This window comes from Dermacentor variabilis, chromosome 5, assembly GCF_050947875.1.
Source record: "Dermacentor variabilis isolate Ectoservices chromosome 5, ASM5094787v1, whole genome shotgun sequence".
Taxonomy (NCBI): Eukaryota; Metazoa; Arthropoda; class Arachnida; order Ixodida; family Ixodidae; genus Dermacentor; species Dermacentor variabilis.
In genome coordinates this window covers 175,009,831-175,029,145 of record NC_134572.1, presented here as the reverse complement: position 1 = coordinate 175,029,145, position 19,315 = coordinate 175,009,831, and the positions used below count along the sequence as shown (strand labels likewise).

The 19,315-nt window shown below is 47.6% G+C and overlaps 1 protein-coding gene across 1 annotated transcript in view; it reads left to right on the top strand.

The window, feature by feature from the left end:
* Nucleotides 1-1,766: 1,766 nt before the first annotated feature.
* Nucleotides 1,767-19,315, top strand: part of LOC142583715 (tetraspanin-33-like) — a 37,621-nt gene continuing 20,072 nt past the window's right edge. The window contains exons 1-3 of the mRNA XM_075694204.1: nucleotides 1,767-2,015; nucleotides 6,309-6,392; nucleotides 8,018-8,242. Of these exons, the coding sequence (XP_075550319.1) occupies nucleotides 1,767-2,015; nucleotides 6,309-6,392; nucleotides 8,018-8,242 (558 nt within the window). The remainder of the gene's footprint in view (nucleotides 2,016-6,308; nucleotides 6,393-8,017; nucleotides 8,243-19,315) is intronic.

The window sequence follows — 19,315 nt, the reverse complement described above, 5'->3', positions numbered from 1 at the left end:
ATGTTAGCGATATTTTATTGCATTTTTTCGATATATGTATGTAACCTCACGTGTGGTTTTAGCAAGCCACCCTCAATTCTGACCGAACTGAAGGATGTTTTACGTTAAATGTGTGCTTCATACATTTACTAGATTTTAGTTTCTTTTAAATGCAACAAGCGTAGTCATGTCGTAGGCAGTGATTGCCGAAAACAACAATTCTGCGTTCCAGTATGTAAGCACACATAGAAAGCTTTCTCTTACACTTCGGCTGGGAAGATTCAGCTAAATTTATAGACGCGGAGAAGCGCTCTGCATGGTATATAATACGCTGAACCAGCGATATGTGTAACGTGTAGGTTATGGCTTGTTTCCTGTTTTACAACAACTTCCGGTGTGTGCATTTTGCGAAAGCTTAGCTTTCGAGAGTGGTTTCTGTTGCTCCGGCGGAGTTTTCGCTAAGGCGCGGATTTGCCCTCCACCTATTCGATTAGGCTGATTGCATTTAAAAGAAGATGTTAAAGTCAGCTTACTGCAGGTAGCAGACTTTTGTTAAATCCCCAAGGTATTTAGCATAAATAGTTAAAAATTGCAAATTAGAAAAGAAACCAACCTGTAGCATCAAGCTTACAACCCCCGTAACTCAGCAACAAAACACACTACAATTGTGCAAACTGTGCCCCATAACACCTCTAAAACGTATACATGTTAAGTATTGTACGCCGCCAAGGTATAAACGTATATATTTGTTCGCATGACTTTTGCAAGGATACCCCAAACCTTGTAACATCTTCCTGTGAGGGGTAACTTCATATAACACATCTATTGGCCTCAAATATTCGAGCAAATGCAGTTTACAGAATTGCGATATCTGTTTTGTTGCTGAGTTGCGGATTTTAAACCTTGTACTTCTATTTCGTTTATTACTTACTTATCTTCGACCATTTTGTAAAATTTTCGGGGTCGTAAATTTATGTTGCGCTTCAGTGTAGTTAACGCCTTAGCTTCTGTAAAAAGCAGCAATTATTGTTTTCTGTAATTTAACCTAGTAGATTATTGTAACCTGTCTTGTATTTGTTCAAAACTCCCCTCCTCTGCAATGCCTCTAGTCTTGAGGAAATTATAAATAAAGAAAGTAAGAAAATATCGGTAGTATTTAGCTTTCTCCCTTAAATGCGTTAAATTACAATCTTGGTTAAATATAATTGAGTTCTTGATTTTTACGTTCCAAACCCACCATTCGATTAAAGCGCGCATTAGTTTAGGACCACCCCGGTATTGCTTATGTTGCAGCTACAAATAAACGAACATTTTTGGATTTGCCCCCCCCCCCCCAAAAATAAAATGCACCAGCCATGGTCGAAGTCGAGCCTGCAATCTGGAGTTCAGCATTCATGTGATCTGGGCTTCCGTGATGGGTTTCAGTCTAATCGGTTCGACGGTTGTGTAATGAGGGCATTTCTGCTTTTATTGTGCAGCTAAAACCTCGTTATAACAAAGACACATCTGACGTGAGGAGAACTTTGTTATATCCGATATTCGTTATGTGCATATATGCGCACATTTGTTCCACGCTAATGTCTGTCAGAAGCATTTCAGGTATACTTTGCTATATCCGATTGTTTTTCACACACGTGTTCTTTATACTGTGCTCAGAGTGTTTATTTGAACAGGAAAATCGGAGTTAGCACCAAGGTAACAATTCCTTCATAATGGAAACGTCAGGGTATACTTTCGCGTTGGTTAGCGACAGCCCATAACGCTGTCGTGACTCGCAGGTCGTGAGCATGGTGGAGCGCTCCCACGAGATCTCCTTTCGCAACCGGTCATTGCTGGTCAGCTTCATGGTCAACTTGGAGGTGACGGCGTTCATCGTCTCGGGCATCCTCGCCGTCGTCAGCTTCCTGGGCTTCGTCGGGGCGCTGCGTGAGAACGTCTGCTTCCTGCGCTGGTACATAAGGGGCCTCACAGGGCTCGACTATTTCTCCAAGCTCCTCGCCGTAGGCAGCCTCGGCCTATTTTTCGTCAGTACCAGCGTAAGTACGCACTTTATTTAGGGCGGTAGTCATTATACAGACACTACAGGGGCCTACGCTACGTCATCTACACCGATGTGTTGCTATCATGCGAGGGACACGTAGTGTAAATTTAGCCGCAAAATCGAGAAAGCCACCTTCACGCTCCGCTCAAAATGCCCTGCATTAAAGGCAGGGCAGTTTTCGGTCACCTACTGGCATATGTCCACAATCCCTGGTGTTCCTGCAGGGCGGCCGTGCTCATGCCTCATCGTGGTGTATTGAGTGGTCTGAGGCAAACGTGCACTAAATTTGCAGCCACGACCTCTGACGGTGTTGCTCCGGTCTCATATCGTGCACTATCGAGGTGCGAGCACTTCAGCTCCGTTGGCGGCGCTCCTCATCCCTCCAGCATTCTGAAGTGCCCGTTACTCACCCGGGCTGTTTCGACCGCACGGAAACGCCTGCCTCGCGTGCCACACCTGGCCACTTTGTTACCCACCACGTATTGCCCTACACCATCTGAAGTGCTTCGGTGGAACGATAAATCTCGTTATTGGTTTGGACGATCTTGAGGTTCCTGTGAAACTCCTGATTTTCGTGATAGCGCAAACTTTAACCCGTGCACGGCGTTTATTACTTAGCGAATTTCTCTTTGCTTGCCTTAGAAATTTCACTATAGAAAATTACGTATTTCTATTCACATTCTGTTGCCTTCAAACGAGAATTTTGATTGAGATGCAGTTGAATATTATGCATTAATTCTGCAAGGGTTGGTGTGTCCACTGTCTCACCGAGCAAACTGGGCCAATCTCGCAGATAGCGTAATCGAAAATGGACTGATCCGGGAGATGGTTTATTCGAATACAGTGTCTTGGCGGGCCGGCCCTGTCACTAGCGCACGATATATTCGCTATCAGTTTCAGTTTCAGTTTATTATTCTTTAAATACAATGCGTTGGTAACATACAATATACAGATGAGGGTCCCAAAGTCAAAGATTGCAACGGGAGGAATACAATGCGGTTGGGAACGTGAGCTGCTCCTGGAGGCAAGTGCATGTAGGTGACGACCCTGGGTCTGCTATCGCCTTGCAGCAACTAATGCGCAGCATCAGGAGCCTTTTGCATCCTTCTCTGGAATTGGCGTCGGTTTCTCGCCGAGTAGACGTAGATATAGGTATATCACATGGCTGACGCAACGGAGAGGGAAAGCGTTAACAACAAGTGTCACTATATCGTGGATGAATTTGAAGCGTAAGTAGTTGCGTAGTGGCGCTGGTGTATACGTCGTAAATGGTGTTCGGATAGTTTAACATGGCCATAGAGAATATGCACCAACGTTTCGATCCAGAGACGCGATTGATCATATCATTGGAAAGGGCGCAGACGCTTTAAACACTAAGCGTTTCGTTTAGTACTTCTTAGTATTTCCAGCAGTACTTTCAGTTCACTAAAGCTTTGTGCGTGTCCCGGCATTGGTTTAGCTTAACAAAGTATGTGAGCCGAACACTGCATGAACTAGCACTGGGTGATTGCACGTCAACCGCAAGAAACTTCAATCGTTAAGACGAAGCTTTCATTACGTGAGGAGCTCCTAGCTTAACACATGCAGTCGGCGAAATCATTGTGGTTGGCAACTGATGAGAGCTGTCGTCCTAAAACAAGGTTAAAATATATTGATTAGAGCCAACACTTTCTTTGTTAGCTGATCAATCATTCTTCAAAAAATTGCTGAACCTTGCAAAATTAAGAAAAGAGCTCAAACATCAACCTTTAACTCAGCAATAAAAATTATGTAACTTATGTAATTATGTAAACAAGGCTTATTGACACATCTAAAGCGGACAAAATTTACTTTATGCACCACTGTGCAAAATACCACTAATGTGTTAGTAGAAGTTTTGCAAAGCTTTCGTAAATACTGCAGCATCTTCACGTAAGTTGTCAACTCGTCTACCAAGTTGGTCCGCTTTAGATGCTCTGCCAATTACCATCGACAGAAATGCGACATCTATTCATTGGGTACAGATTTTGTAAACATTGCTCGTATATTTTTACGTTCTCCATTTGCGACAGTTTTAGTAAAACTGAGGCTCCGAATCGAAATTATACTTGCCACATTCGTTCGAATTCAGATTTCTCTCCTACAACATACTTCATTACAATCAGCTCAGCAGTTGTCTCATGAGAATATTTCGGGGTTTACAGCTTATTAGAATATGAAAACACTAGTTTGCCCCGAAGCAAGTGCTTTCTTATCAGAGAAGGGTGGTCTGTATGAAGTGGAGGGGCCTAGTTGCAAACAACAGAGAGTCAGCCTTTTCGTATCTTTTTGACGCGTGTCGTTAGATTTAAAATAAAAATTCGCTAAACTTTCTCTACATTTTGACTCAACGTCGCTAAAACTGTCGCTACAGCTGTCGAGGGCGTTTTACAGAATGTAAGCGTTTTGAACCGCTTTAACAAAAGCTAACGTAGCGTAAATAATTTACCGAAGCTTTTCCCATTTGTCTAGTGTCCTAGTGTCCTAGCGTCCGTGCACGTGAGGAATAAGTTGCAGCTTCGCCCGACAGGCGAAGTATTGATTGCGATAGCAAGTTATTAGACGGCTATAAGAAGCAAGGTCAGTCGTTTTGTCAGCTACATTAATTGCTGTAAGCATTCGCTTACTAACTGAATTAACAAGCATGGCGACACGCGCGGACAGGCAAACATTAATACATCTCGACATATCTCGATCATACATCTCGACACATCTTAATACATCTTGACACTCAGCGTCAGAACGCTGTCTTGAGGAAGGGCAGCAGTAGCGAGCGAAATGACCTTGGTGCTGCTTCTCTCTTCACAGCGAACTCAGCAGCAAGAACACAGTGCACAGGAAGTTATCAGCACTCAGCATGCCCATACTCTGTATCCACGAGTCGACCATAGCCTTTTTTCACGATAAGCCCGCGCGGTCGAGCTCAGCCGCACCATGGGCAGCCGCCGCCGAATTAACCCCTCCTCTCTCTCTCTCTCTCTTTGCTGTATGCGCGCGCTGCAAGCCGGCGCACTTCCTACTCGCCTTCCTCCTTTGCGCGCACGAGATCGAGCCATCATGCTTCTCGGCTCACCTTTGCACGCGTTCACTCGCACCAACAGCACACAGCGTGCTGTTATCGCACCTTTACTATATACGGGACATCAGGGCGACGACAATGCTGACGCCAACGTTGACGACGATGTCGTAAATGTGCTTGGAGTGTCCTTGTAATTGAATAGCGATAGTAAATTTGCTGGCACGGCGCCTAGGACTCCCAATTTACTGCTGTATCTACATCAAACGAATGAGCAAACTGCAAAGTTTGCGTTTACCTTCACATTGTATGATCATAAATCAAGTTCACTTTTACACAAAAAAGATATACACTCTGAAGTTTTTGCAACAAGAATTAAGCCAGTTGGACGACATTATCCCTGTAAATTGTGTATTGTAGGCCCTTGTCAAAGGAGAGAAAGAAAAGCAACTTCTATTCTGAGCAAGCGCAGTTTGCGCCCTAGGTGAGAAGAAAGTTGTCCAACAAACGCTCGGTCCTATGTTTTTAAAGACCTATAGAAACTGCTGGAATTCTATGTAGGTTAGGTACTATTACACTCCCGTTCCCCCGAGTCCACCTGAAAGCTCGGTGCAGTACTGATTTGTCCGAATGCCGTGAGAAACAAAAACTGAGCGTTAAAATTGGCGTCAACGAGCACAGCTGCTGCCACAGGCACGTCTTTCTACAGTTGACGTATGCACTTGCTGAATGCTAAATCTCACCATGCAATTTGTTGTGATTAGTTTTGGTAAATTAAGTTACTGCTAGGGTTGCGAACGTTCACCAATCGAACATACTTAGGGATATTCCAGAACCTAACAATTTTCCAGCTCTTCAACTACAACGAAAAAAACAACAAAACGCTTTGGTGGTACACGGGTTCTTTTGACGAACGAGGATTTTAGAAAGGCTTCATTTTAACGATGATGTCGCTCCGAAAACTTTGCACCAGCAGGTAAGTAGAATATGCTTGAAAACTGTTCGCCTCTTTGTGGCGCTGCGAACACGATCGCTCATGTTTACCTGTCCGATAGCCTGGTATTCCGTCAACGGCTATGAGCTTGCGGACAAGCTAAAACTGCCTTACCTCTCGGGACCTCGCACTGTCTCCCCCACTGAAACGTGCCGGTATTTGGTATTTTGCATGACGCACTGCCCTATTCTGGGGAAATTGTGGAGTTTAAAAAAGAGGGCCACTCACTTGTTTCTTGTGCGCTGTTACCTTCTCTGCAGAGCGCCGAGAGCTTGTTCAGCATCGACATGATCGTTAGCTACCGTGATAATGCAGACTACGCGCGGCTCGTCGACACTGCCCAGGTGAGAATTTATCATTTCATTTTGTTTACATCACAATGAAGCGGGCAGACGCGAGCTTTAAAGGGGTCCTGCGCCAACCCTCAGGACTGATAAAAAAAACGCACACACACACACACAGTCCACGGATAGCACATACTGCTGTGAATTGACATCTCGGCCAAAATTTTGCAGCCGTTTGCGACGTGCGGAGCTCACAAGTGGTGCGTGAGGTTACCTTTCTTCAAGCGCTTTCTTTTCAGAAGAAGCCAGCTGCTCGCTCTTTTGCAGCTGCTTTATTTCGTATATAAAGCAGATTCTCATGCGCTGTTGTTATTGACTAATAGCTGACACAAATGAAGGAGGGTGTTTGACAGTTTGACAGAACAGTGAAGATTCTGTTCGACAATTCTTAAATACTTTTAACGAACGTGGTAAAGGTCTGGCCTTTACGTATGAAGTACCACAAAATGGCGAGATACGCGTTTTATACCTCAGGCTGAGGATAACTAAGGGACACACCTGTTGGGCATATTTCCCACGTGCAAAGAAAGAGCTTTTGCCCTATGAATCGTCTCACTCAAAGACCGAATTGCATCGCTATGAATGGAATAGGCGCTTCAAAAGTCGTGCCCACACGAAATGCCCTTTAGCTTCGACAATAAAGTTCGCAGGCTTTTGGCCACAGGCTTCCCTTGCTCGGTGCTTTTAGCAACCACTGAAACTCCACTGAAGAAATTTGGACACCAACGAATGAAGGCTGCACCTGAGCACGTGAAGACCAAACTTCAGGTGATGCCTTACATTCATAATGTTTTCGACAACCTCAAAAATGTGGCCAGCAAAAATGCGCGCCAAACAAGTTGGCGAAGCTGTGCCCGCGCATCTTTGGTGAGGGCCAGCGCGGTTGCAAAAAGCAGTCTCGTCAGGTGCGCCCTAGGAGTGGTATACTTTATTCCCCTGTCCTGCAGCAAGTGCTATATCGGGCAGATATATTGCCTCTATGACCGCTTAAGGGAACAGTCTCAAAATTTAACAAACACAGGCAAGCTTGCAAATTTAGTTTCGCATGTGATGGTTTGCGAGTGCGTGCCACGGTTCAAATAAGCAAAGATTCTGGGCAGAAGTGTAAGCGCGAAAGCTAGAGTGTTGCTGGACGCATTCCACATACAAAAAAGGCGGGTCTGTGCACCAGCAATGTTTTGATAAATTTGTACTCGGCTGAGCGCACACTTCTGGAGAGATGTGTAAAACCGTACCATATGGCTTTTCGTCCGTTGCTGCCTTTTATTTGTAATTTGTTTCACTTCTTGCTGCTTGGTTTCATCATTTCACTTCCCGTGACTGCTTGCGTCATTGTGATATCATTATTTGCAAAAGAAGGCTGGAGCAGTTCGGTTGTGCGGATGTGTTGCGCTTCTCTTAAATTTTAACCCTTTTCAAATATAAACCAGTTGTTAGTGGCGCTCCCTCGTCGTCGTGTCGTCTTTTCACCGCGTGTTCGTATCTTTTAGCGCTACCATCAGTTTTAAAGAATTTCTCAAAGCTGCCTTCTCGAAGCTTTCGTCTTGGACATAACGTGAGTCTGCTCGTACGAATCGACGCATATCCCTCCTAATCCGTGCGCGCTCACACCTCGACAAATGCAGGCGTCATTTCAGTGCTGCGGCGTGACGAGCGAACGCTACCGCGACTGGGGCCACAACATCTATTTCAACTGTTCCAAGTCGAATCCGAGCACGGAGCGCTGCTCGGTTCCCGCCTCCTGCTGCCGGCCACCAGAGGGCGAGAACCCGGACCTGGAGACGCGACTCAGGCGCCGCTTCTGCGGAAGGGGCGTACTCGCTGGCACGGAGCAAGAAGCCTGGCACAAGGTGCAGTGTGGCCACTGTCGAGGATATTCCCACTGATTCTTCAGAGAAAAGAGAAACCGCCCGCTGGCACTTGCAGCTCGAGTGCCAGTTGAGTGATAGAACTGATAGCCACACCTTGACATGCAAAAGTACATTGGCAAGTGGGGCGAGTTGACAAACTTGCAGTGTGTTGAAAGCAGCGCGAGACATGACACCGAACTGAGAACAACTGGACAAATTGTTGTCGTTCTACGCTTCTGTTACGTATTTTCCACTGCTCTATTCTTGATACATTGACATGTTTCCTTACACAGTACACGGCATAGTAAACTGATAATTTTAAGAAAAACCTTGACTACAGCTGTTAAGAAGTTGCGCAAGGGATGCGTTTGAAGAGTAAGGGAAAAAGAACGAGATAACCAAGATTGATTTGAGCATCTGATGTATAGGCTAGGTGGGGACCAAGGTTTTAAAAGACAAGACAAAATATTTTGAGGGGCTAATTATTGTTCTGGTATATAGCCGACGACTCCGCAATCTTGGTTTGGCTCAATTCCTTGAACGCAGAGCAAGCCATCAATTATAATGTATTTTATTGTAATTAAGTAAGAAAGCTCGCCAAATTTCTTGAAGGTTCATTTGCAAGCCAACTATGCACATAAAAGAAAATAGGAAGGTGGTGGGGTTACGTGGTATCGCTGATGCGTGTTTCGCGGTAGTAGCCAAAGGTGCACTGTGATCGCTTTGTCAAAAGCTTCATACGCGACGGGATAATAGAGAAAAGATGGTGAGAAAAACCAAGGGCAGTGCGTGTTTTAACAGACGCGACAGGTTAGCTATGAGCCAAGAGTTTTGAGCACAACAGGGGTCCAAGATTGTTATCCTGCGTGGAATGCGGTGAAGTGTAAAAAGGAAGGGGAAATGATGGTTTATCAATGAATCAATGAATCAATCAATCAATCAAATCTTTATTTCCAACGACAGTTGGGGGTCCCTTAGGCGAAAAGCGGTAGTAACACCACTTGAAAATACCTAAAGGCCCACGTACATGACAGCGGTGTTACGATTCATACGTTCAAAAACAAATTTACAATAATCAAGTAAAATATGCAGTTCAAAAAAAATTAAGAAGAGGTTGTGCAAATACAACAACGGAACAATAGAACAAATAATGTCAATATATAAGTACACTCCAGAACAGTTGTACATTATAGTTGAAATATTCAATGTTCACGTGAACACACATCATAAAATGACGAAAATAAACGTGTTACAAGGAATAATGAAACATACTTGATCATGTTCGGGCAGTACAAAACACATTAGACAAGAGTTAGAAAAAATTCAGGCATTTCTTTTTTTGTAAATGTAGAAAAGTTGGCGTCTTTCTCTTCATATTTATTAAGTAGGGACGGCAGTGTGAATTGAAGAGACTGCAAAAAATAGGTCGTGCGGGAACGAGGAACAAGCCACTTGTCGGTGCTACGGGTGCGTGAATCAGTGTAACGCATGCTTATATTAGATAAATCTTTAATAAAAACTTTGAATTGCTCGTTTGAAAAGAAATAAGCATACATTAAACGAAAATCGAACATGCGTTTCACACTGAATATTTTATAGCGGGTAAACAATGTAACTGTAGAACTATTGCGCGGGGCGTTTGCAATATACCGAAGTGCTCTTTTCTGCAATAGGTGAATTGTATTTATGTTACTAAAGGTTGTGGTGCCCCAGATTAACAGGCAGTAATTTATATGGGAAGAAAACAGAGCATGATAAATCTGAAGTTTAGCATTTTCTGGAAGAAAGTGCCTACATCGTGACAGAACACCAGCAGCACGCGATAACGATTTAGTCAGTGATTCAATATGACACGTCCATGCCATATGAGCAGAAAAAGTCACGCCCAGTTGTTTGTTTCTCCACTATTTCGACGGGTATTCCCTCAAGCGTTAATGATTGGTTGACGTTGACTTTAGTGCCTCGGGATCTGAAAAAGATAGCTTTTGTTTTTGTCGCATTTATTCGTAGGCCATTAGCTGTAGACCATTGCAGCACATCTGAAAGTACACTTTGAGTTCTCGCAACAATTTCAGTTGGATATTGTCCAAAAAAAAAATACTAGTGTCATCCGCGTAGAGCAGGAATGAGGCGTCATTGTTTATCTTAACAATATCATTTATGTAGATATTGAAGAGCATTGGTTCTAAAATGCTTCCTTGAGGTACGCCACAAGAAATGGTTTTAGAAGATGAAAAACAGTTAGCAATTGAGACGCATTGTTTTCTTTCAGACAGATACGAACTAAATACTGAATTAGCTGCACCACGTACCCCATAAGCACTTAATTTCCCGAGTAAAATGTTATGGTTTAGGGTATCGAAGGCTTTGCTATAGCCAATGAAAACGCCCAGCGTAAGCTTTCTTTCTTCGATGTTATTAATTATCAGTTCTTTTTGAGCTAACAGTGCAGTCTGTGTAGATTTACCACGTTGAAAACCGTGCTGATACTCCGAAAGTATATTGTGTTTGTTGAAGAAGCTATTTACGCGGCAGAATATTATCTTCTCTAATCCCTTGGAGAATACAGGAATTATACAAATTGGTCGGTAATTATTAGCATCATTAATATCTCCACCTTTAAATATAACAGAAACTTTTGAGATTTTCATGAGATTTGGGAAACAGCCAGACTGAAAGACTAGATTAAACACGTAGGTTAAACAAGGAGCAAGGAGGTCAATTACGTGCTTAATCGCCTCTACCTGAAATCCATCGACATCGACAGCTTTACTGTTTTTTAGAGAAAGAAATGTGCATACTATTTCTGCTTCATCTGTAGGTGCGAGAAAAATTGTGTCAGTATTATGGTAATTAATGTTAGTATGAGCAATGCTTCCCAGTGGTTGCACCGCATTAGCAAAGTGCTCACTGAAGTGCTCGGCTAGATGCACACCGGAAAGTTTGTTCCCGTTAATGGTTATTTCCGTCAATGTATCCTGACCCGCTTTGCGGTTCAGTGCCTGATGGCTTTCCAAACTTGGTTTGGGCGCCGTCGACAGATGCCAGAAAACATGTGGTTATAGTAGGAGGCCTTTGCCTTTTTCAACGCGGCAGTTTGTTTCTGTAAGTTTTAAAGGCCTCAAATTCCTTAACATCGCATGTGCGCAAAAACTTCTTAAAAAGGCGACCTTTTTTCTTGATCATTTTGATATGCTCGCGCCCTACCCAAGGTTTTCTTCTTTTTCTGTTAGCTTTGGTGCTTACGTAAAGAAAAGATGTGTTGTAATGACTAGTGAATATAGATAAAAATTCACGATAGCTCTCATTTGGGTCTAGCTTATCCTAAACAGAAGACCAATCTTCCCTCAACATACGCCTGCGGAATGAAGTCATATTTCTGCTAGACATACATCTATGTTTAACTATATCCTGGCAAGTTATTTCATTTTCAGTAGTTTTAGGAAAAGCAATAAAGACAGGACAGTGGTCACTTACGCCGGCGCATACCGTGCCAGCTGCGCTTACATCAGTGTCTATGCTGACGATAAACAAGTCTAGTATGGACTGGCAAGTTGTCGTTACGCGTGTTGACGTAGTAATGACGTTATTGTAGCCACAAGCGTAAAGTTTGTTAAGGAATTCCCGGGAGGTCAAATTATCCTTGCGAAGGTTTATGTTAAAGTCACCACCTATTAGAGTGTTATACTGGTGAATTGTTGAGTATTCTAACATCTCCTCAATAAATTCCAGGAATACACTCATATCACCAGACGGTGGGCGGTAAAACGCCACGTACATGTTCATATTGCTCTTTATGCAAATCACTTCATAGTCGGCAGTAATGCACGTAAATTCCGGGATTATGTCGCAGAGTATGTGCTTTTTTACGTGCATGCCGCGTCCGTCCAGCTATCGGCGAGACACGGTCATGGTGTTGTTAGGGATCTCTACGGGTGCCTGCGCCAGCAGTTTCTGACCCCTATACCCCCAAATATCGTGACGTACAGAGATAACCTACAAACAACCCGTACGACAAGAAGTTGCGCTTAGTTTGGCGCGTCTCCACCGGGGCATCTGCGTCAGTAGGCGTTAGGTGTTATACAACATCACGCACCAGAGCACGTGGGGTTTGGACCCTCCCTGGCTTTATGGCTTTATGTGGCCCCTTGGTCGAAAAAGAATTGAAAAATAAAGTAGGGGCAAACCCGCACCACCGGTAAGGTATAACGGGTATAAAACCTAATATAAAATAAATAAAAAGGAGCCGCCAAGGCAGCCCAAATCGGTTTTAGAGAAAAACCAATTGATAAAAAGAAAAGAAGGCGGAGGCAAGCTTACAATTAGGCCAAGGTGTTGTATAAAACAATGTCACTGAGAGAGAGGAGGGGAGCAGTAAAGTGTAAACTGCCTCCTAAGAAATAGGTCTGCAAACTGCGCATGCGCCCAAACCCACGCCCTCCCCAGGGCAACCCATCAATGCCCACGCAGTGACGCGCAGCTGTTTTATTGTAGATAAGAACCAAAGCATCAGTGCTTCTTCGTGGTCGTGCTCTTGCCGCGTGGTCTTGTCGCGCTGGGTCGACTTGAATGGTCCGGATAAAGGTCATCTCGACGGTGACGTCAACGTTCTTCTGGCTAAACTGCTGCACAATTTGTATAAGAGTATACAAATGGGGAAGGGAAAATGGGAAAGATGAAATGCAGAGAAATGGGAATGTAGCATGCGGTTAGGGCCATCCAGCACGGGGAAGGCCCGCCATAGTTGGCTTATGCAGTGTGGATGGCCAAGAACAGTCATGCGAGAGTAATATGAAATGGTGAACCGAGAGTCATAAGAAGGAGGGAATTAGTGGGCATCGGGAAGCGAAGGAGACACAGTAACAGAAGGGGAAGGAACAGAGAGGGTTACAAGCCTTATGAGTTGCCGGAGCAGGGCGCGGGATCGTGCGGTTTTTATGATTGCGGGGTACATGTCGGGAGAAAGGGCATCGATATTAAGAAGGCGGCGCAACCGCGAAGCAACAACTTCGGTGCGTGGGCATGAGGTCATGTTGTGAATGCCATCTACATTAGGGGTACCACACGCGCACCCATCAGAGGCAATACGGCGGAAACGATGAAGGTAATATGGAAAGTGGCCGTGTCCGGTGAAGAAATGCGTGAACAGACGAGGCGGGGGGAACCAAGCTGGAATGGCATGTACACTCCCGACCCATCTGTAAAGGCTGGTGCCTTTTCCCTCGCGCTGCCGGTACAAGTGCTATTGCTGTAATGATGCGGTAAATAGTGTCTTTTTGACCGACCGAACTGAGGTGGGGCAAGAACGAAGTAAACCACTGCGTATCGCCGATGACGCAGCCTCGTCTGCTAGTTCGTTACCTACCACGCCCCGGTGGCCAGGGACGTGGAAGAGGCGTATGGCGCGACCCACGAGTTGGAGCTGGCGCAGCACTTGTTGAAATTTCCAGACACGTTCATCCGTAGGGTGAAGGCTGGAAATCGCCGTCAAAAGAGACAGGCAGTCTGTATATAGGTGCATTATGCGAGCTCCACGCACGTTCATTATGAACTGGAGGGCCTCTTCAAAAGCAATGGCTTCAGCACTGTATGCGCTAGTGGCATTCTGAATCTTATACTTGCGCACCGCAAGAAGGTGGCCGCGCGGGTCGAATACCACGTACGCCGCTCCTGCCGCGACTGTCGTGAAGGCGCCGTCCGTGTATACGTGATATGCCGGCAAGGAGGAAAGTAGGGCTGCCTGGGAGGGTGTCAAACGAGTGAACGAAAAGCGACAGGCCGCGCGCGGGTGATGCGACCAGTCATCGAATGGACGCGCTATGGAGGTCTGGTGGAAAGTGACCTGGCCATAATGCGTGATTTGGCGGAGAGTTAGGATGGAGAACTCTGCCCCCAACCTGTCCAACTCCATATTCAAAGGTGGACAGTTGGCCAGGATATGCAGTGCCGTGGTGCGCGTGGTATGGTATGCACCGGTAAGGGCCACAAGAATAGAGCGCTGGACAGACAATACTCGGGTGGTTAAGAATGATGATGGAAAAGCCGGCCACCACACCGGAGACGCGTAAGCAATCACAGGAAGCAGAACCTGTCTGTATAGACGCCGTATAAGCACGGGACGCAGCGAAAGGTGCATGCGTAAAAATCTAAGAGATCCCGCAACCAATACCTCGGCTTTGGTCTTTAGAAAATCAACATGGGCGTGGAAATTAAGTTTATCATCAAAGACCACGCCGAGAATTTTAATGTGGTCTTTGGTTTTTAGATAAGTGCCGTCCAATCTAATGGAAGGACGCCGCTTAGAGGTGCCAATGTGCCCATTGTTGAAAAAGACGAAATAGGACTTTTCGTGACTAATTTTAACCTTGTTTTGCCGAGCCCAATTGCAAACCAAGGTGAGTACAGATTCTGCAAGAGCCTGCAACTGCAAGGGCGACGGACCGGAAACGAGTATAATGGTGTCGTCTGCGTAGGCCTGGATGTGTACCCCCCGTGGAAGTGGAAGGTCTAATAACGAGTAAATGACCAAATTCCACAGTAAGGGGCTAATTGGTGAGCCCTGAGGACTTCCAATAGACGGACGCGCCGATGCGTCTCCCGCGTTTGCCCGAAAGACTACTTGGCGGTCCGTCAGGAAGGATTTCAGTAGATGGTAAATGTTGGCGGGGCAGCGGTGTTGGTGCAGAAAAAACAACACAGAATCGTGCCACACGCTGTCAAACGCGCCTGTGAAGTCTATGGAGATCAACACCGTTGGTATCTTGTCAGCCTTCGGCGCACTGAGGCGACGTTGTAGGGCATACAGAGCCAGAGGGGCGCTCCGCGCATGTGTAAAACCGGATTGTCGAGCATGAAGGACGTTGTGTGTGTGGAGGAAATAATACAGGCGAAAATTTAGCAACCATTCTAATATCTTGACGAATATAGAGTTCATTACTATGGACCGATATGCGGAAGGGAGAGAAGGGGGGCGACTGGGTTTTGGGATGAAGATGATCCGGCCGACCTTCAACACGGAGGGGAAGTGGCCCAAACGGAGAGAGGCATTGAAGATGTCAAAGAAGAAACGCGGATGTAGCCGGTACAGGTTACAAATGAACATGGCGGTAAGCCCGTCTAGTCCCGGCGCCGACTGCGGATTGCCCCGGTAAACCGCTCGTTCAATCTCCGCCTCAGTGAATGGATAATCATCCCGTACCGCAGGATACGGACTCTACCACAGCCCGGATGCGACGATGGTAGTCGCTGTCAGCGGTTGGGTCATCCGAAGCGACATGCGTCCGTAATAGGAGGGCCGCCGAGTCTAAGACGGACGTGGTGTGAGTACCGTCCGGACCTTGTAGCGGAGGAAGAGATATTATAGGTGGAGATTTTTCAAAGGCGGTCCTGAAAGGCACACCAAAAAGTGCCCGTGCCGTAAGGTCTTGGCACGCCGCCCGATCAGCTGCAGCCTTTGCCTGCCGCATATTACGCTTGTAGATAGCGTAGGCGGCATTATTGGGCTCGAAAGGTCTCACGCATGGCAGGGTCGCGCGCGCGCTGAAAACGGCGTCTTATCGCGCGCACCCTGACACGCTCTTCCTGCAATAGAGGCGACCACCAAGTCATTGCCCCGTCGCTGCGCGGACGAACCCTTCGAATGTTGCGCCTACAGAGGGTGTTGTAGGTGGTGTAGAACCCCTCTATCACGATGTCGAGCATTGCAGATGTTGAATACAGACATCTGGAGACGCCGCGGAACCAGTTATGGTCCCGGAGACTTTCTAGGATTTGGCCTCGTGCGAAGTTTGTAAGACGACGGGCAGTTGTCGTCGTGGCCGCGAAAAGTGTAAATTCAATGTAGCGGTGGTCCGACAGCGTCTCCTCACATACCGACCAGCTATATCCCTGCTCTGTCAAGGAGAATTAAGCTAACGAGACATCGATCCATGATCGAGCGTATGGTGTCTCGAAGGTCGGGAGTGAGTCACAATTGTTTAATAATTGCAATTCATTTCCGCGCGCGCACTGTACAAGTTTCCTCGGGCCCCCAGAGCGCATGTTTAGCGTTGAAATCACCGCCCAGAATAAAGCTGTGTGTGAGATGTTGGGAGACGACCTGGCTCAGTTCATCCAGAATGGGGTCCAACGGGCGATGAGGTGGCGCGTAGACAGCTAAGACGATGAATGCCTTCCCAGCACGTTCGCAGCGGATCGCAAAGACCAACTGGGAGCAGTGTACAGGAAATATGTCGAAGTCTGGGGCCCGCGCCAGCAAGACGACGCGCGGGTGCTCTGAAGCGTGATATGAAACGATGGACCGGGGCAGATTCTGCATGCGGTTGTCGCGCGTGTGCGGATCGGACACAAACGCAAAACTGAATTCCCCCACGATCATGCGCTCCACAAGCAGCTTGGTGGCATCGCGCGTACCGGCAAGATTTGCCTGGGTAAATTTGGTGTTTCTCTATCCATGGAGGGTGAGCACATGGTTGTCAGCAAGATCATTACGCGCACACGGCAGGAGCCAGGAAGAGCGCCGGCGATGGCACCAAGACCGCGTGCACGAAGCCAAGTCCGCGAATGGTCGCGACCCACCAAACGAGGGCATGACCCACAGCCAAGAGTTATCGGCCCAAAACCGACTAAGCGCACAATTCTGCCCTGATCCTGCAACCCTCCGACATAGAACGCTTTCGAAAAGGTGGTGGTGTGAAAGAAGGAAGCACGCAAAACAATGTAGACAGGGACATAGATGAAAAAGGGACGCGAAAACGTGTAGGAAGACGCAGGACACGAGATCGAACGGAGGCACGAAAGGAAGACTAGGGAAAGGGGATGCAACATGCTTAAATGAGTGACGAAGGCACGGCGGCCCCGCCCCCGCCGGCCACGTACGCTGTCTCCTGCGCACGTAAAAGCCGCCGACTTCCGCGGACGAGGCGGAGCCACCGCGCTGCGACAGACAGGCCATAGGATTGGAGTTAGCCATAATCTGTTCGCAACCGCAGGCGGGCTGTCCGAGCCATCAGAAGAGGGCACCCCCTATCGCCCGTCGGGTGCGAACTCGGCCGCCCTGCCCGACGGCACTCACTGCAGCACACCGTCGCATCACCCATGCGCACGGTGCACTGCTCGCCGAGATGTTGGCCGGCGCATCTGGTGCAAACCGCCCGCTCCGGTTGGTCGCGTAGAGGACACGCACGCCGGGGATGGTCGTACGAGGCACAGAACGTGCACGTGGGGACGTGCAGGTCCTCCACCACGGTGGCAGACGTCCATCCCACCGTGACGCGGCCGCGGCTTATGAGCGCCCGGAACGCTGCGGGGTTCACCGCAAGCACATAGGTGAAGTTGCCTGACCGCTCACGAAATGATACTCGCAAGTTGAAGGGTCGATTTTTACATCGGGATTGCGCGCGTTGATCTGCGCAACGATGTTGCATGCCGGGACATCAGGATCAACGCCTGTGATCTTAACCTGGGGTTTGCGCCGGTCAACGAGTCGCACCGACATCGTCGTTTTTGTGATGACGTTTTGTTCTATCGCCTCTTTGAGTCTTTGGACAGATGTTAATTCGTTCGTGAGGACAGTGAGGCCGCGGGACGTCTTTCGTATAGTAATGTCGCTTATGTTTTTTTTAGCCGGGTCGATGTTAGTCTTTAGGATATGGGAGAGTTCTTTCGCGGGAGTGCTAGTAGGGGTGAGCGGCGACAGGAACATGACGTGGGCGTGTTCTCGCCTTGGCAACTCGTCCTCCGCGGCGACGTCGACGGCCGAAGGCGCCGGGCCGAAGGCGACAGGAGCGGGCATGCCAGGTGCGCCCACATGCGGCACCGAACCTCCAACTCGGGCCACAGCGGCATGGGATCGTGCTTGGGTCGCCGAAGGAACAGCGGCCGGGCACAGCGCCGGACCAGCCGCTCCCGCCCGTGCTACTTGGTGTCGCAACTCGTCGGCCCTTCCGCATTGTCGGGCCGCGACCGCACGCAGGTCAGCACACTCCTGTAACATCCCTCTCAAAAGGCCCAAGATCTGTGACCGGTAGTTGTTTGTTATCTTGCAATTGTTCTCGAACATGAGGTCCGTTATTTGTTTATGGTAATCAACAGCACGCTGAAAGGAGGCCGAAAGCACGGCCTCAACGGCCCCGCGCTCAGAACACGAGTCTGCATGCCCCCGGTCTCCCGGCCGGCGATCGGCAGCCGCCCGCCCCGGAGGCGAGGGTACACCATTCTCGGACGGGACGAGGGTTAACATCCGCTAGGATGCGATCTCCATCAGTAGCAAATACTGACGCGTCTGAGCGCGGCGAGCTGCCTGTCGAGGCAGAGTCGCTCCCAGGGGGAAGATAGTAGCGGGGTTTACGCTCTCCGCCATGCCCCTCTAGCGGGTATGAGCCATTGGCTCGTAGGCCGGCAGCCGGCCACGGCGAAAGGTCGAAAAATATAGAAAATTAGCCCCTTTTAGCCCAATCCAACGCGTCGAATGCGATCGCCAGATGTTAAAAAATAACCCCGGATAGAAATTTGAAGCCAGGAATCAGAAATTACTGACCTTTCGCCGATAAACAGGAGGCTGAGGGAGACAGGCTGCGTGCAGTCCCGGCACTGTTGTAAGTTGTCGCTGGGATGCAGTGTCCCATAACTCGAACACTATTTTGGAACGATTAGAGATAGAGAGAACAAGATGCTTGTTTTGCCAAACAATCCTCACATGGGTTTAATAAAAGTGCTTAAGGACGGTAACTCCATCCGCAGTGCACAATAAAAAACCACGAACTTTTTTGTCGCAAGAGATGCAAGGCAACGTGGCCCGCAGAGTCACCTTGAGCAGTCGGTGTGGGTGCTTGGAACCACCATGGACCCCAAGCCTCTATGCCGACGCTTTTATTCGTACCGTGGCTATAGGTTGTAAGGTGAAGGGTCAGAAACCGCAAGCGGAGGCATTTGGGACGTTGATCAAGCCCCGGTCCTGCCTGACTATCACGCTGGACGCTCCGGGATCCTGCTGAGAAAATGAGCGTGAACTTCAGGCGATATATCCGCTACATGACATATAGAATTTGTATCCTCGAAGAAAACTGATCGGTC